Source organism: Spironucleus salmonicida, chromosome 7 (genome assembly GCF_000497125.1).
Source record: "Spironucleus salmonicida strain ATCC 50377 chromosome 7, whole genome shotgun sequence".
Lineage (NCBI taxonomy): Eukaryota > Fornicata > Diplomonadida > Hexamitidae > Spironucleus > Spironucleus salmonicida.
The window spans coordinates 533,613-552,116 of NC_090602.1; the positions used below are offsets into that span (position 1 = coordinate 533,613).

General features: G+C 30.2%; 12 protein-coding genes and 1 pseudogene across 12 annotated transcripts; 5 read left to right on the top strand and 8 right to left on the bottom strand. All coding sequences in view use genetic code 6, as the record gives it.

Annotated features, from left to right (window-relative positions):
* Positions 1-78: 78 nt before the first annotated feature.
* Positions 79-1,193, top strand: SS50377_27040 (Palmitoyl-protein thioesterase; annotated as a pseudogene).
* Positions 1,194-1,744: 551 nt separating this feature from the next.
* Positions 1,745-1,996, bottom strand: SS50377_27041 (uncharacterized protein; the record flags this gene model as incomplete). The annotated part of the gene is made up of 1 exon (XM_067910839.1): positions 1,745-1,996. The coding sequence occupies one exon, from the start codon at positions 1,994-1,996 to the stop codon at positions 1,745-1,747; it is 252 nt and encodes an 83-aa protein (XP_067761526.1).
* A 136-nt stretch (positions 1,997-2,132) lies between these two features.
* Positions 2,133-2,426, bottom strand: SS50377_27042 (uncharacterized protein; the record flags this gene model as incomplete). The annotated part of the gene is made up of 1 exon (XM_067910840.1): positions 2,133-2,426. The coding sequence occupies one exon, from the start codon at positions 2,424-2,426 to the stop codon at positions 2,133-2,135; it is 294 nt and encodes a 97-aa protein (XP_067761527.1).
* Positions 2,427-3,351: 925 nt separating this feature from the next.
* Positions 3,352-3,795, top strand: SS50377_27043 (Transmembrane domain-containing protein; the record flags this gene model as incomplete). The annotated part of the gene is made up of 1 exon (XM_067910841.1): positions 3,352-3,795. The coding sequence occupies one exon, from the start codon at positions 3,352-3,354 to the stop codon at positions 3,793-3,795; it is 444 nt and encodes a 147-aa protein (XP_067761528.1).
* Positions 3,796-3,853: 58 nt separating this feature from the next.
* SS50377_27044 (uncharacterized protein) lies at positions 3,854-4,402 on the top strand (the record flags this gene model as incomplete). The annotated part of the gene is made up of 1 exon (XM_067910842.1): positions 3,854-4,402. The coding sequence occupies one exon, from the start codon at positions 3,854-3,856 to the stop codon at positions 4,400-4,402; it is 549 nt and encodes a 182-aa protein (XP_067761529.1).
* A 13-nt stretch (positions 4,403-4,415) lies between these two features.
* On the bottom strand, positions 4,416-5,780 carry SS50377_27045 (uncharacterized protein; the record flags this gene model as incomplete). Its single annotated transcript, XM_067910843.1, has 1 exon — positions 4,416-5,780. The coding sequence occupies one exon, from the start codon at positions 5,778-5,780 to the stop codon at positions 4,416-4,418; it is 1,365 nt and encodes a 454-aa protein (XP_067761530.1).
* A 210-nt stretch (positions 5,781-5,990) lies between these two features.
* Positions 5,991-6,539, bottom strand: SS50377_27046 (uncharacterized protein; the record flags this gene model as incomplete). Its single annotated transcript, XM_067910844.1, has 1 exon — positions 5,991-6,539. One exon carries the CDS (start codon positions 6,537-6,539, stop codon positions 5,991-5,993), a length of 549 nt encoding a protein of 182 aa, XP_067761531.1.
* A 58-nt stretch (positions 6,540-6,597) lies between these two features.
* Positions 6,598-7,773, bottom strand: SS50377_27047 (Serine incorporator protein; the record flags this gene model as incomplete). Its single annotated transcript, XM_067910845.1, has 1 exon — positions 6,598-7,773. The coding sequence occupies one exon, from the start codon at positions 7,771-7,773 to the stop codon at positions 6,598-6,600; it is 1,176 nt and encodes a 391-aa protein (XP_067761532.1).
* A 1,077-nt stretch (positions 7,774-8,850) lies between these two features.
* SS50377_27048 (Myb-like DNA-binding domain-containing protein) lies at positions 8,851-9,270 on the bottom strand (the record flags this gene model as incomplete). Its single annotated transcript, XM_067910846.1, has 1 exon — positions 8,851-9,270. One exon carries the CDS (start codon positions 9,268-9,270, stop codon positions 8,851-8,853), a length of 420 nt encoding a protein of 139 aa, XP_067761533.1.
* A 4,016-nt stretch (positions 9,271-13,286) lies between these two features.
* Positions 13,287-13,679, bottom strand: SS50377_27049 (uncharacterized protein; the record flags this gene model as incomplete). The annotated part of the gene is made up of 1 exon (XM_067910847.1): positions 13,287-13,679. The coding sequence occupies one exon, from the start codon at positions 13,677-13,679 to the stop codon at positions 13,287-13,289; it is 393 nt and encodes a 130-aa protein (XP_067761534.1).
* A 27-nt stretch (positions 13,680-13,706) lies between these two features.
* On the bottom strand, positions 13,707-14,294 carry SS50377_27050 (Rubrerythrin 2; the record flags this gene model as incomplete). Its single annotated transcript, XM_067910848.1, has 1 exon — positions 13,707-14,294. The coding sequence occupies one exon, from the start codon at positions 14,292-14,294 to the stop codon at positions 13,707-13,709; it is 588 nt and encodes a 195-aa protein (XP_067761535.1).
* Positions 14,295-14,689: 395 nt separating this feature from the next.
* On the top strand, positions 14,690-15,277 carry SS50377_27051 (Rubrerythrin 2; the record flags this gene model as incomplete). The annotated part of the gene is made up of 1 exon (XM_067910849.1): positions 14,690-15,277. One exon carries the CDS (start codon positions 14,690-14,692, stop codon positions 15,275-15,277), a length of 588 nt encoding a protein of 195 aa, XP_067761536.1.
* A 27-nt stretch (positions 15,278-15,304) lies between these two features.
* Positions 15,305-15,697, top strand: SS50377_27052 (uncharacterized protein; the record flags this gene model as incomplete). The annotated part of the gene is made up of 1 exon (XM_067910850.1): positions 15,305-15,697. One exon carries the CDS (start codon positions 15,305-15,307, stop codon positions 15,695-15,697), a length of 393 nt encoding a protein of 130 aa, XP_067761537.1.
* Positions 15,698-18,504: the final 2,807 nt, after the last annotated feature.

An 18,504-nucleotide genomic window follows, 5' to 3' on the forward strand; every position in this document is an offset into this window, starting at 1 on the left:
AATGTCTAATTAATTTATTTCACTTTTTGCTATTAATTTTTAAGAATAAAAATCATTTTATTTATGATTCTTAACCTCATGTTAAGTTAAAATCAAATAGTTATTGCAGTATACATTAAAATGCCTATTTTATTATTTATATAAAGCATAAAATAATTATATTTCATCATAATAATCCTTTAATCATTCATAAAAACAATAAATTTCAAAATCTATATTCCAACTGACCCTAAAATTCTTCTTATACTAACAACTGAAGCAACTATAGTGTTATTATATTTTGGTATAAATAGTGCAGATACGATCAATAAAATGTAGTAATGGTCCCAACAGGAAAACTTTATGGTATTTAATTGCAAATAAGAAGATAACTTTTCAGATTATTTAATCAAGTCTAGAGTATTTCAAGCGTAAAAACTGCTACAGTGTATTTAATGTCATGAAGAGATGTGTGATAGATTTATCGGTATTGGTAATGGTCAAGGTGGATTTATAATGAGATATTATTTACAAATGCTATCCCATAAAACGATCAAAATGAATACTTTTATAGGTATTACTTTTCTTATGATAGGATACATCTGTAAGAATATTGATATATGCCGACTTGGATTTATAGTAATTCTATCAAGTTCCATATATTTACGCAATATTTAAAATATTATCGGCTCAAGCAATTTTTGAAGAATTCTAGTGAAGTATGATATATATGTTGAAGGTTGCTATGCCATTCCAGTTTGCAATAATAAACGATACTTTAACTAACAAACTAGGGCTAGTTTTTTGAGCTTGAAAAATTAATAGTATTCGGTTCTCCTAACGATGAAGTTATTCGACCCTGCTAAAGATAATTTATTTGGATTTTATAAAAACGACACCAGTAGAAATCTAGTGTAAAGGGAAGATACAGATTTCTTTAAATATAGCATTTGGTGTCTAAAAATTCTGAGCGAGTAACGTAAGATAGTAAACATTTAAACAGGCTTCCAAAATTCTGATTATCTACCTAACTAAACTTTGGTTAAAAAACCTTTAGTAGGATAATAAGATTTCTTCCTTGATAGAAGAGCTCTTTCTTATTGGGGACAATACTAGCAATAGTATTAGTTATTTATTTTAGAGAGAAATGCCGAAAAAGACAATAAGGCACTTATGTAAAATTGGAATATATACAATTTTAAGTTTTATCATGATGAATTTTCAATATAAGTATTATTTATTTAATAATAAACGAAACAAATTAGTACTCTCCGTTTCAAATAAATCTGTACAAAACATATATTATTTATATTATTGTAAATTATCAATAAAAGGTTACAAAAATGAGAGATTAAAACATTAAAAAGTTGAAATGTCTTAATATAGTTTAAATAGTAATAATATATTATTTTTGTATTTATCATATACATAGTAGTTTTTAATTTAAAATAATAAATTATAATAATTTATACAGAGCATTACAATAACTTGATATCAGTGTTAGTATAATTCTCTTTGTAGATCCTAAATTGAAATAGGAATTTATGTCATATATTACTTAATGAAAGTCAAGATTTAATTCAATTTTGCAGATATCTTAGCAAAAACTAATTAGCATTAAAGTTTCGATCCAGAACAAACGTAATGAGGTCCCTATTAAACATCAAAAGAAATTATATTTAGTTAAAAGAATTATTACTTCAACAAAACTTATAAAACAGTATTTAGTTACTGTCATAATTTACATAATTATATTACATTAAAATCACTGTTCTGCATTACCTACCTTCTAAATATATTATTCCAACTTTTAAAGCTGGTTAATTTATCCTATAATTTTTATTTCTAAATCATGAAGTAAAACCATATCATCCATCAAACTATCAATAGATTTTTCTAATTATATTCGTAAACTTAGCATAGCAATACTCCCACTAGGTCGTATCTTAGGAAATTTTTTACTCTAATTAACACAGGTTATTGCCTTCAAGTCTAGAATGTTAACTTAATCAGTCATTTTATTTAACCTAGATAATTATTAAATTAATATATTGTTAATAAGTAGTAAATATAAATTTTATTAGATTTATTCTAACGTTATAACTAATATTTGCTATGAATAAAAAATTAACTGTAAACTTTCAGTATTTTATTCACTCAATGATACTCTTTACTTATTTATTGTGATTTTATATTAACATTCTCATAAATTTTAAAAGTTTAGTCTGCTAATGTTCTAGCTTATACAAATTAGTTTCAATCAACTAGAATTGACTAATGTTTTAGTGTAAATACAAAATTATCTGATTTTTCGTATCTGATTGATCAAAATTAGTTAATTAATTATCAAAGGAAATAAGCTAGGCATGAAGCTTTTAATATGATCTACCAGTATGTTAAAGCTACACTACTGATTCATACTCAATATTATTTAAGTTTAGTTTCATTATTCAAGGAAAGTGAAAAGTATCTTGCTTATAATGGATCTAATTTTTATCAAATTAAGAATCTTTCATAATTATTAACTTATTATATATATAATATATTTAGAATGCTCCATTCTACAAATGTAATTTATGTTTGAAATTTATCCGATATTTATTTAATACCGTATATGTAGATTATTGTATAGATAATATTAAAATTTAAAGACATTTCGAGAAATTGGACTGTTTTCGTTTGATAAATTCAAAAAATAATTGTATTCATATTTGTTATATAATGATATTATTATATATTGTATCATATTAATATTTTATTATGAAACTTACTAAAATATATCAATTACTCTCACTTATCTTATCAATATCTAGAAATTCATAAAAATATCACTAAAACTATATTTCAGCAATATTGTTGCCTTTAGCTTTTCCTATTATTCTATAGTTTCAATCATTTATGGGTGACAAATTTATACGTTTTCAGTATACTTTTATTTTTATATTTTCAGGGATAGGATCTTTATATAATCAAAATTACTCCAAAATTTTCTTATTTATTGCATTACTTCATACAATTTTATTCGGTCTAACTTTTATTTTTTAATGTTATGGAATTTGTAAAATGTTTCATAGAAAATTTATACCTATTTAGATATGCTTGATCCAAACATCATGGTAATTTAATCTATAAAATAATATTATATTCTTTGCTATTAATTTATTGGGGGAAATATTTATTTTCTTTAGCCTTTTCGCCATAGCTGAAATATATTTTATTCTTTATAATAAATGTTATAATTATAAGAAAATGGGTATCTACATTCTATTTTCTAATTTGATACTTCAGTTTACCTTATTTTGTGTACTAGATCTGGTGCAATTTTCAAATATTATGTTTTTAATTCTAATTATGCTTAATTATACCATATCAATGATTAAAAAATCACATAGCTCAATATTTGTTTCGAGTGGAGTATGTACATTAAGTAGTTTTATTTTATTTTTTATTTAGAATAAATTTCATGTTTTTAGCCTAGTTTATTGCATTTTTAGTTTATTTCTATTAATTATTGTAGAAATTGCACCGAGGACGCTGTTCATCGGGAGCGCGTCGCCGCCGGACGTGGCGGACTTCGCGAGCACGCTGGAGGACGAGGACACGCGAAGCGGGGAGGCCAGCTACTACTACTGGGCGTTCCACCTGCTGATGATGCAGGCGGCGTGCTACATGAGCCAGGTGTACTCGTTCTCGGGCCCAAGGGTGCTCTACGGTGTGAACTTCGGCTTCGGTGTAGCCGGAAGCTTCGTATTTCTGTTGTACCTGGCGTGGACGGCTTTCCTGCCGGTGGTGCTCAAGAACAGGATCTTCGAGTGATTTATAGGCCTTGGAGAATTTATTACCTATTATATGTGCATCCCAATATATACTAGAAATGCTTGCAGCGCTGCAGTCTGTGGGAGTAGAGGCACACACCGTTGGGGACTAGGTCGTAGGCACGCTGCGAATCGAAAATCATAATATCACGGTGACGGCAAGCTAGGGCTCGTGGGGATGCAGGATTTCCTTCGCAGAGGGGGGAATGGAGTTTACAGTATAGAATCCACCAGGTGTCGCCGCATAGGACCTCGTGGCCAACTCAATGGTTGCACTACCAGTGCTTATGCTAGGCAAGGACTATCACCCAAAGCATAGCACACACTAAGTAGGGCTTGGGGCCGAAATCAGGCCTGACTATGTGGCCGGATAGAGGAATGTTCCAGACCGCCAGCAGCACAGCGCCATGCCGTCATTTGGTGTGGGAAGAGGGGATGTAGCCCCGTTCCCGGATCCTATGCGCGCGCACGACCCAGAGTATGCAGGAATGATGGTGGGGTAAAACCACCCAGGCTTCGGTAAAATTCGGAGGGACCCAATTCACCCAGACACCAGTGGATCCGATGGATTCAAGAGCTCACTAGACCAGAAGTTCATGTTTCTTTGAGTGACAACATACATCACTGGTAGTTTACTAGCACATCTAAAATTTATTTGCCTTATTCTTTCTTAATACTGGCTGCAAACTTTTTAAGTCCAATAATTAGTTTAAGAAATAGGTCTTCGGAAATTTTTAAAGATTATAACTCATCTATAAAAACTTGAACACTAGCTTCGGTATTTTTTTTATTATACTAATGTTAAAAACATAATATGCTAACGTCTACAAATTTTATCGTTAAATCATTTAATGTCTAATCGTAAAACTCTGGATCAGCAATATATTTCTTTGTATAACATTTATCTAATAGTGCCATCGCAACTTTCTCTCGGAAAGTAATAAATTTTTGTACCTATTTTATAAATTAATATGCTTGTTAAATAGTAGGACGCTCTTTTTTGAACTTACTAATCATCTAATAGATACTATCTTGATACTATTAAAGTTTTTCTTTGGCATGATAATCAAATCTACTCATTATTTAAAGGACTTCGCTGAATTCAACTAAATACATATCATTTATTTATAAAATAAGAAGTTCAGGATTATTGATGTTGATAGTAGCCAAAAATTTGTTAATCTACTCTTTCCTAGAATCTTCAAAGAATACTGTAATCTAACCAGGTTGGATTAGATTTTTTTATGTTAGATATTTCTCAATTTAGAAAGATACTTAAACGTCAATTTACGCATTTTATGATTTAGAAATAAATTTACTAGTAAAATATTAATATGTATTTTATGCTAATGCTAAAATTGTATTATTGGTGGTCGAACTATTTCGAATCGAACTCCCTGACATTATGGCTGAAACTTACTATTTGTGAATTTATACTTTAGCCAATAAGCGATGTAATTCTAACTCAAATTATAGATGAAAATCAACAACGCGCTAATAAAATCTTAATAAAGGAAAATCATTGAATAACTCTGGAAAAAACGACATTATTTGTCCTTTCGCTATTAGGACAAATGGTATATCTAACCTTAAAAAATGTATTATCAAGAAATTAGATAATAATTACTATAATGGCAAAGAATTTAAGTACTCGACAATTTTCTACTAATAATTTATGAAGAATTGACTCTGATCTTAAGCAGGATCAAATTATAAAATATGAGATATAATAGCTAAGTCCAAGAAGTTATTCTGAAGAATAGTTTTAATATCATTTTAACAGGATAATTATCGTATAAAATCTATTTTTTCTTAAAGTATTATGTACTAAGGTGATATTTCTATTGTTTCTATATATTATGAATCTTCTGATGATAATAAAAGCTCATCCATATTCAATTAATCTTCTGGATATGCTGATTCTATTGGCACTAACTCACAGTTTAGTAAAAATGTCTTCGATAACGATCTAACAGGATTTATCATTTTATCTTGATTAATATATAAAGTATATAATAGTTTAATTATATCGTTTAAACAGGCTTTATTGCTTAAATTCTAAAGAATTATAGATACAATTCCTAATTAAACTATATTTGTTTATTATATTGAATAATATTATTTAAAACATTGGTAGGTTGTATTCAAGTGTAATAATAAACATGCTAGTAAACTACCAGTGATGTATGTTGTCACTCAAAGAAACATGAACTTCTGGTCTAGTGAGCTCTTGAATCCATCGGATCCACTGGTGTCTGGGTGAATTGGGTCCCTCCGAATTTTACCGAAGCCTGGGTGGTTTTACCCCACCATCATTCCTGCATACTCTGGGTCGTGCGCGCGCATAGGATCCGGGAACGGGGCTACATCCCCTCTTCCCACACCAAATGACGGCATGGCGCTGTGCTGCTGGCGGTCTGGAACATTCCTCTATCCGGCCACATAGTCAGGCCTGATTTCGGCCCCAAGCCCTACTTAGTGTGTGCTATGCTTTGGGTGATAGTCCTTGCCTAGCATAAGCACTGGTAGTGCAACCATTGAGTTGGCCACGAGGTCCTATGCGGCGACACCTGGTGGATTCTATACTGTAAACTCCATTCCCCCCTCTGCGAAGGAAATCCTGCATCCCCACGAGCCCTAGCTTGCCGTCACCGTGATATTATGATTTTCGATTCGCAGCGTGCCTACGACCTAGTCCCCAACGGTGTGTGCCTCTACTCCCACAGACTGCAGCGCTGCAAGCATTTCTAGTATATATTGGGATGCACATATAATAGGTAATAAATTCTCCAAGGCCTATAAATCACTCGAAGATCCTGTTCTTGAGCACCACCGGCAGGAAAGCCGTCCACGCCAGGTACAACAGAAATACGAAGCTTCCGGCTACACCGAAGCCGAAGTTCACACCGTAGAGCACCCTTGGGCCCGAGAACGAGTACACCTGGCTCATGTAGCACGCCGCCTGCATCATCAGCAGGTGGAACGCCCAGTAGTAGTAGCTGGCCTCCCCGCTTCGCGTGTCCTCGTCCTCCAGCGTGCTCGCGAAGTCCGCCACGTCCGGCGGCGACGCGCTCCCGATGAACAGCGTCCTAGGAGTAATCTGGACCATATTCATTATAAATAAAGCAGCTATTGTAAAAATTAGCAAAAACGAATTACATGTATCAATACCAGCCTGGTTCAATATAGTCTAGCCAGTTGGGTCCAATCCCGGTTAGTTTCCAGCACAAATCCGCAAATAGTGAATTCCAGCAATAGAGGAAAGCCCGGAAACGACAAAAGCGGTCCCATGTGATTTTGGAATAGAGGATAAAACATATGCAATAAGTAATATAGCACAGAAAATAGACGTTGTGATTATGTAAACAAGATGCTGGGTACGTACAATAACGAAGATTATGCAAAATGCGCAAACTGCAAAATGAACAACAATCCATAAAATACCACAGATTCGTGTAAAGGTACTACCGTTTAGCATGTAATCATATAGCAGGTAGAAAAGCTCTGCGTATATAAAAAGCTAGAAAAATTGGAAAAATCCAGCAAACGCAGCAGATAGATAGGCGAAATTCTGCATATCTTAGTTGGAAACTGCAAAGAAGGAAAAGAACAAAATCAGCAAAATAATAAATTTTACATAAATTAGACCCCTATGGAAAAATTTAGCTACTTGGACAGTCTTTGTAGAAAGTTAAAACAGTGAAAATGCGAACAAAGAAAAGTGGAACACAAAAAATGTGAATGAAAAGCGTATAACAAAAGCCCATACTCTGTCAAAGGCTCCAATTTACTTGTATGCTGGGAAAAAGTTCCAAAACACGTTGTTGAATAACGCAGGTCTGTTTTAGACAGCTACGGAGCAAATAAATGCTATAAGTAAGAAAATAATATAAATTAAGCGGATAAAACGCATATTTAGACAAGATGATGAAGAAAAACAAGACATACAGCATCCCATTTTGATATGTGGAATGGCCATAATTTAAGTATAATAATAAGTAAATTGTAGTGATATCCAAGAGTCTCTTTATGATTCTAAAGATAGATATTTGTAGACAATTGTTTGTAAACCATTTCTAAACTTAATATTCTTCAGGCACCGCTTATAAAAGTAAGTAAAATGTAATGGTATACTTGTCATTATTTTATATGGTTTGCTATTTCAAAAAAAATCATTTTTGATACAAAATTGACACCATTACCAATACTTTATATATTTACTGTTTCGATAGGTTAAAATACTAGTTTTAATTACCAACAAAAATAATATTTAAGTCCAGCTAGATGTTTTGGAAATATGAGATAGGATAATAAACTTATATTATATTTACACATATTTAATTTAATTTTTATTCAGTGGGATAAAATTATAATAAATAAGTATTCATAAAGTTGAAATTATAATATAAGAGATTTTAGATTTTAAATACTTTAGAATGAATTTTGTTAAAAATATTAGATTGATTTGTTTAAGTAAGAATAATGAAATAATTATAAGATTAAATTATATTTGTCTTAATAACATTCTTTCAACATTAAGATTGCATTATCCCAGAAATAATATAGTAGTAGGACCATTAAGTAAAATTTATATATTTACCTTAACTTCTAGTATGTAATCAAAATAATTATAAGTAATCGAGTAGTTAGAATTTAATATTTTATAAAGTAATTTATTCGTACTTTAACAAAGTAAAAGTGGTGTGAGTCCTAATTAATGCATTATATATGTAAAAATATCTCAGATAATTTAGTTTTTATTATAATTTAATTATGAAAAATATAATGATTTAAGAAGTTAGAATTAGGATTTTTATTAAAAAGAATTATAAATCTGATAATTTTGAATTATTCTTTGCCTTAAAAATATGAAGGTTTATATTTTACTCTTTAAGGAAAGAAATTATACTAAAATATTAGTTTAGTAAATATAATCATGAATAGATTTTAGTTATATAAATACTGATAATTTCCAACTTTATGACACTACAATTTTAAGTAAAATAAAATATACAGGTATACATATGAAAGATAATTCAAAATAATTATTACCAAATCATTAAAGTTTTTCTAGTAACTTCTCTGCTTTAATCAATTATATACTCAGTTCATTACATAGATCTGCTAGTGATCTATCTTATCCAGGTTTTTATCTAAGTTGCTAGTATTTATTTTTCAATTAAATTAGAGTAAGATCAGGGAAATAGTTTTAAATTATAGACCAATTTTTACCATGTATTTTGACTAGACTTAGTATCTATGCTTTTTCTTACTCAGTCCACTTATGATTATGCACTAAATCTGGATTTTCTTATTTATGTTTTCTTAGATACCCATAAAATTTATTTTATAATTCAATTTTAGTATACATTGGAAAATGTCCTTATACAGAATACCAATCAATCGTATTGCACGGCTTTCTATTAGATTTAACTAATGATACTAAGCTATTTAGAGAGGGATCTATTGCTGCCATTTTCAAATTGATACCTATTTATATTGTATTAATATTTAATGTATAGATTCTATGTAAAAATATGCTTTTTCTGTATTCATGAATTATTATGTTAAATATAATAGGTTAATAAAAAAGTATATTAGGTTTCTTGTATAAATTTCTATTTAATCTATATCATTCATATAATTAGTCTTGATTTATTTAACTTGTTGTGTAAAATATCAGCAGATCTATAACTGATTATTATGATATTATTAGTTTATTAATAGTTTTTAAATAATTTTACAGATATTATTATATCTATAATTTACGAAATAATTTAATAATAGGCTTTTTATGATGTCTGATTTTTTACTAAATTGTATATTTTCCACAAATATACAAATGAATCTTTATTAGCAATCTTTGTAATTATAAAATTATTTAGTATACTTATTAGTTTTTGTTAAGTATTTCGGTTACTGAGTTTTTATATCTATACTAGAACTATATAATAATTCTATTGCGATAAAAATTTGAACCGTAAAGTGGATAAACATTTATATTTTTAAATATAAACTCTACTATATAATTTAAGGCTTAAAATAGTCATTAATTAAATCACAATATACATATTCTTGTCCGGAAAAAGAAGCAAAAAATATTATGATTAGTTAGCAACTACTGGATAAATTTAACGTTACAGGGTCTTATAATATCAATGATTAAGTTACTATGCATTACGCTGAATATGAAGTAGAGTTTAAAATAGAACAATCTGACAATATAAAAATCATTAAAATATATAATCTTATAAGCAGTTTACAACTTAAAAATACAATTATGCAACCAAAATATCGTTTTGTAGAGTAGATGCTTATCAGATAGATTAATATAAAAGTAACAATTAATAAAAAATAATTTTCTATTATATTTAACATTAGTGAAAACAATAGATACTATATTTTTCAAATTGATTTTGTACAATTTAAGATATATTTTTCAGAAATAAAAAGTAGGATTACTTATTTATATATTACACTAATTAAAATTTCATTTAATATTAAGTCTTAAGAAATAGATATGACTGTGAAATATTTATTAAAAGATTATTATATCATACTAATTATATATCATTTATGAATTAAATTTTTTGGTAAGCATTATACACCTTTTTATCAACTTTCGAGACCCCTAGCCCACCTCCTCGAGTGAGGGACTTACTCGCTAAACACCCAGAGGTTCGCCCTTTGGATAAAGTTCTAACGTAATCTCAGAGTTGAGTTGTTTATTTAATATTCCGTAATGATTAAGCTGTTCAAAGTTAATAAAATATTATTAAAAAATGTTTCAAATATAATTCTGCTATAAGCAACGCGCATACTCAAAATACCAGAGTAATAATATTAAGAAAAATGGATGGATTCTATCATAAATTCAAAAAGTTACACCAGAATGACGATAGTTCTGAAATGACAGTCTGCATCGGGGCTAGCTTATTAGGTTAGGTTAATTACACGCATAAACTGTAGCAGATTCAGAGAATAAGTAAATTTATATGCATTATAAGCAACGTAGTATTGTACTTATTCATACATATTTAGAGTTAAATAAAGTACCAGTTAATATTTTTATTCTGCAGTTTTTGTAAAAATTTTGCTGAAATACGTGCAATTATATATTTAAGACTTTAACGGGTCGCGATATTACGTATTATATAATATGAGAGAATAAAATGAACAAACTAAGCGTAAAATATTGAATATTTAATTACTGTTCTTATATAGCTCCTAATTGCTACAGTCATATCGATAAATACCAAGAGTTAAATTAGTTTCTAAATCAATAGAAATCTCGCTATGTGAATGTACAAGGTAATTATTAGTTTGGCATAAGCGGTAAATGGGATGATGACAAAGTCAAGTTTACAGACAGGATATAATTTATATATATTTGCTATTAAAATAGCTTAATTACTAACCTGATTCCAAATCATTAGTCTATTAATAATTTTACATCTTATGGTTTATCTTTAGCTTTATCTCTCACTATAGTGAAAATCAAAAACCAACCTCAAAAATTTATCGTATAGTTAAGGCAAAGAGGATATAAATCTTAATAACTATTCTGGTTAAATTATTTCAAAAATCCTGTATTATCATAATTAGCTAATAATTATTTATGTATAAGTGGATTAATTAATTTAGGAGTTGTAAGTATGCCATACAATTGATTCAATTTTTCGTGATTGAGAATTGTAATAGTTTGTGTCAGAGAAAATATCAATTAATGTTAACACTTTGGTTATACTTTTACTTATCTATTTATTTATATTTTACTTAGTTAATTATAACGATAACTAATTAGCATTAACTTAGTCTTAACTTGCTTTTCATTTAATATAATATTCTATCAAATCCAAATTTTGCAGCAACTTTGACGAAAACAACTAAAATATCATTTACCTTGATTTTGAGCTTCCGGAATAAAGAAGATCAACTTCTAGCCTTTGAATAAGTAACATAATCTAGCATATAACTTGGTGTGCAGATTAAAATAAATGCTTTAGTCATTAGCTATATATAGAGATTGTTGTTGGTTTCCATATATAGACAATACTCATCCTTTAGCATTATAATAACTAAAATATAACAAATGATAGTTAATCATGGAAATAGGATAAATTTTTTAGTATAAGCTCTAAAATAGAAACTTTATAAAGATGACAAAGAATATTTTAGTATGCGGAAATTGAGTAACTGAAATTTATTTACAATATATTTATCAAAGTGAATGTGCGTTAATGCCTACACATGAAATATTTATATCAATACTTTTGTTATAAAGCTTGACTGCACCGTGAAAATACTGATAACATATTTATTTTAAAATAAACACGGTAATTTAACTTAATATTGATATTTCGATAGTGATCAAATAGTACTAAACGATATTATAAACCAACTATATATTATATTGTAAGTTCTTGTAAAAATCTACGCCTGCTGACGAAATTAACGGCTATATACTTTAGATAGTAAATATGGTTCAGTAGCTTGCCGACATGCTATATATAATTTCTAAATTCATCTATATGACCATTAAGAATTCTGTTAGTACTTAATAGAATGATAAATTTACTTCGAGCTACCATTATGGATATGTGCTAATTTCTGTGATACTTAGTATTAGCCATTTATTTGTAGATTAATTAGTTACTCTAGATACAATGCTAACATGTAGAAATTTAGTATAACTTATATTAGTTAACATTATATGATAATCCTCTATATGGGGATAAGACTTTGCAGCATTACTAAAAATTCAGTAAGCAAGAGAATAGAGTGTCCTCGCTAGGAATTGTGACTAAAACACAAAATTTTAAATTTTATACAGAATGTTAAATTTAAATTCGTCATGAGCAGCGCGGGTTTAATACTAGGATTCTCAAAGAGTAGAAAAATTATTAACAATTTATAATATGATCTATAATGCTGATGAATCGATCGCACTTTAACACAACAAGTTATTTTTGGCTGTATTAGATTATTATGAATAGTTTTTTACAGGCAATTATGGTTTAAATAAATACAGACAGTAGGATTTGTAGTAAATCAGATACATACAAATATTCTAAATGAATGTGCAGTACTTCGTGGATAAAATTAATTTCTTGTAAAATTACTAGTCCTAAATATCAAATTATACTTTTCGCACTAATGTACACAATACACCTACTTACTAAAAATCTTTAAATCTTTTCAGTTATTTAGTCATCATAATAAGAGATTCAATAGTTTTCAGATACCGAAAGATGTTTATATGTGTATATAATTAAATATATATGCTGGTGGATATATTTTAATAATATCATAGCTATTCATAGAGAACAATCTGATGAGACTTTACTACGGCTTCAAAATATGTATATAATACTTAGTATAGATAGAGTATTACGAATTAATCTTCCATGAAACGTATTTTCTAAAAACTGTATTCAAATTTGCTACAAAAATTTTGCTAAACTACGTAGCGGAGACGAAGGTGACCAGCCGTCACTAAAGGCTATTCATAAACTCGTCCTCTGTGGTAAAAACACCACCGACCGCTGCATTCCTGCTACGTATGATCTCATCATCTAGTGCTTACTAATCTAACAGGCCAAATACACGACCTGCTCCGAGAAAATGCTTTTGTGAGTTTTCAACTCTAATATGGCTATTGAAGTAAAATTTATGTTGTTCCTGCTGTCTGCCTTGTCGTTCAAATATGTAGATAGGGCGGACATATGCTATTTTCTCGATTTGGAGTACACGCCCCCTGTAAAGAATTGTTTCAGGGTTGGGATTAAAAGCAGGACCTGATGACTAAAGTAGTTGTCTAATAGAATCTTAGGCGCTGCTAGGTGTAACTGATGGTAGACTGCTAAAATAACCTAAAGCGGGCATTTGGAGCGGTAAATGATTTAGAAAAGATCACATCTTAACATACCAATCGAGTCCTCTGGGTTCGAAGGGTGCATCAGCCATGCAAACGGGACATTTCATGGGAGCTTTAGCGCCTACGTGAACATGACCGCATACCATGCAGATCCAGGTGGTGGCGTCTTTCTGTGTATAGACACGGTCACTCTTTACAAGGTTGAGAAGGTTAGTAAAACGCTAAGCATGATCAGCTTCTATTTTAGCGAGGTTACGGAAGAGAGCAGCAATGGCTGGGAAACCTTCATCAGCTGCAACTTATCCGAAATGTGGGTAAGCATGGTCAGCCTCCTATGTTTCAGCAGAGATGGAGAGCTCGAGATTCTCAATTGTGGTACCATTTTTGCCACCAGGATAGGTAGCAGTGATTTCGACATCACCACCTTCAAGGAAGGAGAAGAGACGGAAAGCATGGGATTTCTCCATATTGGCGTTATCGTCAAAGATCTTCTCAATGTAGGGATAACCTTCCTACTTTGCCTTATTGGCGAATTACTTGTAACGGTTGAAAGCCTGTGATTCGCCTGCGAAAGCTTTGAGCACGTTTTTCTCGGTTTCAGTTCCTTTAATTGATTTGGACATTGAGGAAAGGTAGTTTTTGAAACAACGTTAGAGGCAGTAATACACAGATATAGGTCACTTCAGATGATTAAAAGTATACAACATGTATACATGGCCGGAGGAAGCTGGAGCGATCACATATTTGCAATTTATATACTTCTACTGACAATATTCACATGCTTATATAAGTAGTAATATGTATTTACATTTGTATACTAGCATATATTCTCTAACTTAAAAATATACGATATTTAATTTGTTTTATAAAATACAATACTATATTAATACACTTCATCCATAGGTCCGCTCCAGCTTCCTCCGGCCATGTATACATGTTGTATACTTTTAATCATCTGAAGTGACCTATATCTGTGTATTACTGCCTCTAACGTTGTTTCAAAAACTACCTTTCCTCAATGTCCAAATCAATTAAAGGAACTGAAACCGAGAAAAACGTGCTCAAAGCTTTCGCAGGCGAATCACAGGCTTTCAACCGTTACAAGTAATTCGCCAATAAGGCAAAGTAGGAAGGTTATCCCTACATTGAGAAGATCTTTGACGATAACGCCAATATGGAGAAATCCCATGCTTTCCGTCTCTTCTCCTTCCTTGAAGGTGGTGATGTCGAAATCACTGCTACCTATCCTGGTGGCAAAAATGGTACCACAATTGAGAATCTCGAGCTCTCCATCTCTGCTGAAACATAGGAGGCTGACCATGCTTACCCACATTTCGGATAAGTTGCAGCTGATGAAGGTTTCCCAGCCATTGCTGCTCTCTTCCGTAACCTCGCTAAAATAGAAGCTGATCATGCTTAGCGTTTTACTAACCTTCTCAACCTTGTAAAGAGTGACCGTGTCTATACACAGAAAGACGCCACCACCTGGATCTGCATGGTATGCGGTCATGTTCACGTAGGCGCTAAAGCTCCCATGAAATGTCCCGTTTGCATGGCTGATGCACCCTTCGAACCCAGAGGACTCGATTGGTATGTTAAGATGTGATCTTTTCTAAATCATTTACCGCTCCAAATGCCCGCTTTAGGTTATTTTAGCAGTCTACCATCAGTTACACCTAGCAGCGCCTAAGATTCTATTAGACAACTACTTTAGTCATCAGGTCCTGCTTTTAATCCCAACCCTGAAACAATTCTTTACAGGGGGCGTGTACTCCAAATCGAGAAAATAGCATATGTCCGCCCTATCTACATATTTGAACGACAAGGCAGACAGCAGGAACAACATAAATTTTACTTCAATAGCCATATTAGAGTTGAAAACTCACAAAAGCATTTTCTCGGAGCAGGTCGTGTATTTGGCCTGTTAGATTAGTAAGCACTAGATGATGAGATCATACGTAGCAGGAATGCAGCGGTCGGTGGTGTTTTTACCACAGAGGACGAGTTTATGAATAGCCTTTAGTGACGGCTGGTCACCTTCGTCTCCGCTACGTAGTTTAGCAAAATTTTTGTAGCAAATTTGAATACAGTTTTTAGAAAATACGTTTCATGGAAGATTAATTCGTAATACTCTATCTATACTAAGTATTATATACATATTTTGAAGCCGTAGTAAAGTCTCATCAGATTGTTCTCTATGAATAGCTATGATATTATTAAAATATATCCACCAGCATATATATTTAATTATATACACATATAAACATCTTTCGGTATCTGAAAACTATTGAATCTCTTATTATGATGACTAAATAACTGAAAAGATTTAAAGATTTTTAGTAAGTAGGTGTATTGTGTACATTAGTGCGAAAAGTATAATTTGATATTTAGGACTAGTAATTTTACAAGAAATTAATTTTATCCACGAAGTACTGCACATTCATTTAGAATATTTGTATGTATCTGATTTACTACAAATCCTACTGTCTGTATTTATTTAAACCATAATTGCCTGTAAAAAACTATTCATAATAATCTAATACAGCCAAAAATAACTTGTTGTGTTAAAGTGCGATCGATTCATCAGCATTATAGATCATATTATAAATTGTTAATAATTTTTCTACTCTTTGAGAATCCTAGTATTAAACCCGCGCTGCTCATGACGAATTTAAATTTAACATTCTGTATAAAATTTAAAATTTTGTGTTTTAGTCACAATTCCTAGCGAGGACACTCTATTCTCTTGCTTACTGAATTTTTAGTAATGCTGCAAAGTCTTATCCCCATATAGAGGATTATCATATAATGTTAACTAATATAAGTTATACTAAATTTCTACATGTTAGCATTGTATCTAGAGTAACTAATTAATCTACAAATAAATGGCTAATACTAAGTATCACAGAAATTAGCACATATCCATAATGGTAGCTCGAAGTAAATTTATCATTCTATTAAGTACTAACAGAATTCTTAATGGTCATATAGATGAATTTAGAAATTATATATAGCATGTCGGCAAGCTACTGAACCATATTTACTATCTAAAGTATATAGCCGTTAATTTCGTCAGCAGGCGTAGATTTTTACAAGAACTTACAATATAATATATAGTTGGTTTATAATATCGTTTAGTACTATTTGATCACTATAGAAATATCAATATTAAGTTAAATTACCGTGTTTATTTTAAAATAAATATGTTATCAGTATTTTCACGGTGCAGTCAAGCTTTATAACAAAAGTATTGATATAAATATTTCATGTGTAGGCATTAACGCACATTCACTTTGATAAATATATTGTAAATAAATTTCAGTTACTCAATTTCCGCATACTAAAATATTCTTTGTCATCTTTATAAAGTTTCTATTTTAGAGCTTATACTAAAAAATTTATCCTATTTCCATGATTAACTATCATTTGTTATATTTTAGTTATTATAATGCTAAAGGATGAGTATTGTCTATATATGGAAACCAACAACAATCTCTATATATAGCTAATGACTAAAGCATTTATTTTAATCTGCACACCAAGTTATATGCTAGATTATGTTACTTATTCAAAGGCTAGAAGTTGATCTTCTTTATTCCGGAAGCTCAAAATCAAGGTAAATGATATTTTAGTTGTTTTCGTCAAAGTTGCTGCAAAATTTGGATTTGATAGAATATTATATTAAATGAAAAGCAAGTTAAGACTAAGTTAATGCTAATTAGTTATCGTTATAATTAACTAAGTAAAATATAAATAAATAGATAAGTAAAAGTATAACCAAAGTGTTAACATTAATTGATATTTTCTCTGACACAAACTATTACAATTCTCAATCACGAAAAATTGAATCAATTGTATGGCATACTTACAACTCCTAAATTAATTAATCCACTTATACATAAATAATTATTAGCTAATTATGATAATACAGGATTTTTGAAATAATTTAACCAGAATAGTTATTAAGATTTATATCCTCTTTGCCTTAACTATACGATAAATTTTTGAGGTTGGTTTTTGATTTTCACTATAGTGAGAGATAAAGCTAAAGATAAACCATAAGATGTAAAATTATTAATAGACTAATGATTTGGAATCAGGTTAGTAATTAAGCTATTTTAATAGCAAATATATATAAATTATATCCTGTCTGTAAACTTGACTTTGTCATCATCCCATTTACCGCTTATGCCAAACTAATAATTACCTTGTACATTCACATAGCGAGATTTCTATTGATTTAGAAACTAATTTAACTCTTGGTATTTATCGATATGACTGTAGCAATTAGGAGCTATATAAGAACAGTAATTAAATATTCAATATTTTACGCTTAGTTTGTTCATTTTATTCTCTCATATTATATAATACGTAATATCGCGACCCGTTAAAGTCTTAAATATATAATTGCACGTATTTCAGCAAAATTTTTACAAAAACTGCAGAATAAAAATATTAACTGGTACTTTATTTAACTCTAAATATGTATGAATAAGTACAATACTACGTTGCTTATAATGCATATAAATTTACTTATTCTCTGAATCTGCTACAGTTTATGCGTGTAATTAACCTAACCTAATAAGCTAGCCCCGATGCAGACTGTCATTTCAGAACTATCGTCATTCTGGTGTAACTTTTTGAATTTATGATAGAATCCATCCATTTTTCTTAATATTATTACTCTGGTATTTTGAGTATGCGCGTTGCTTATAGCAGAATTATATTTGAAACATTTTTTAATAATATTTTATTAACTTTGAACAGCTTAATCATTACGGAATATTAAATAAACAACTCAACTCTGAGATTACGTTAGAACTTTATCCAAAG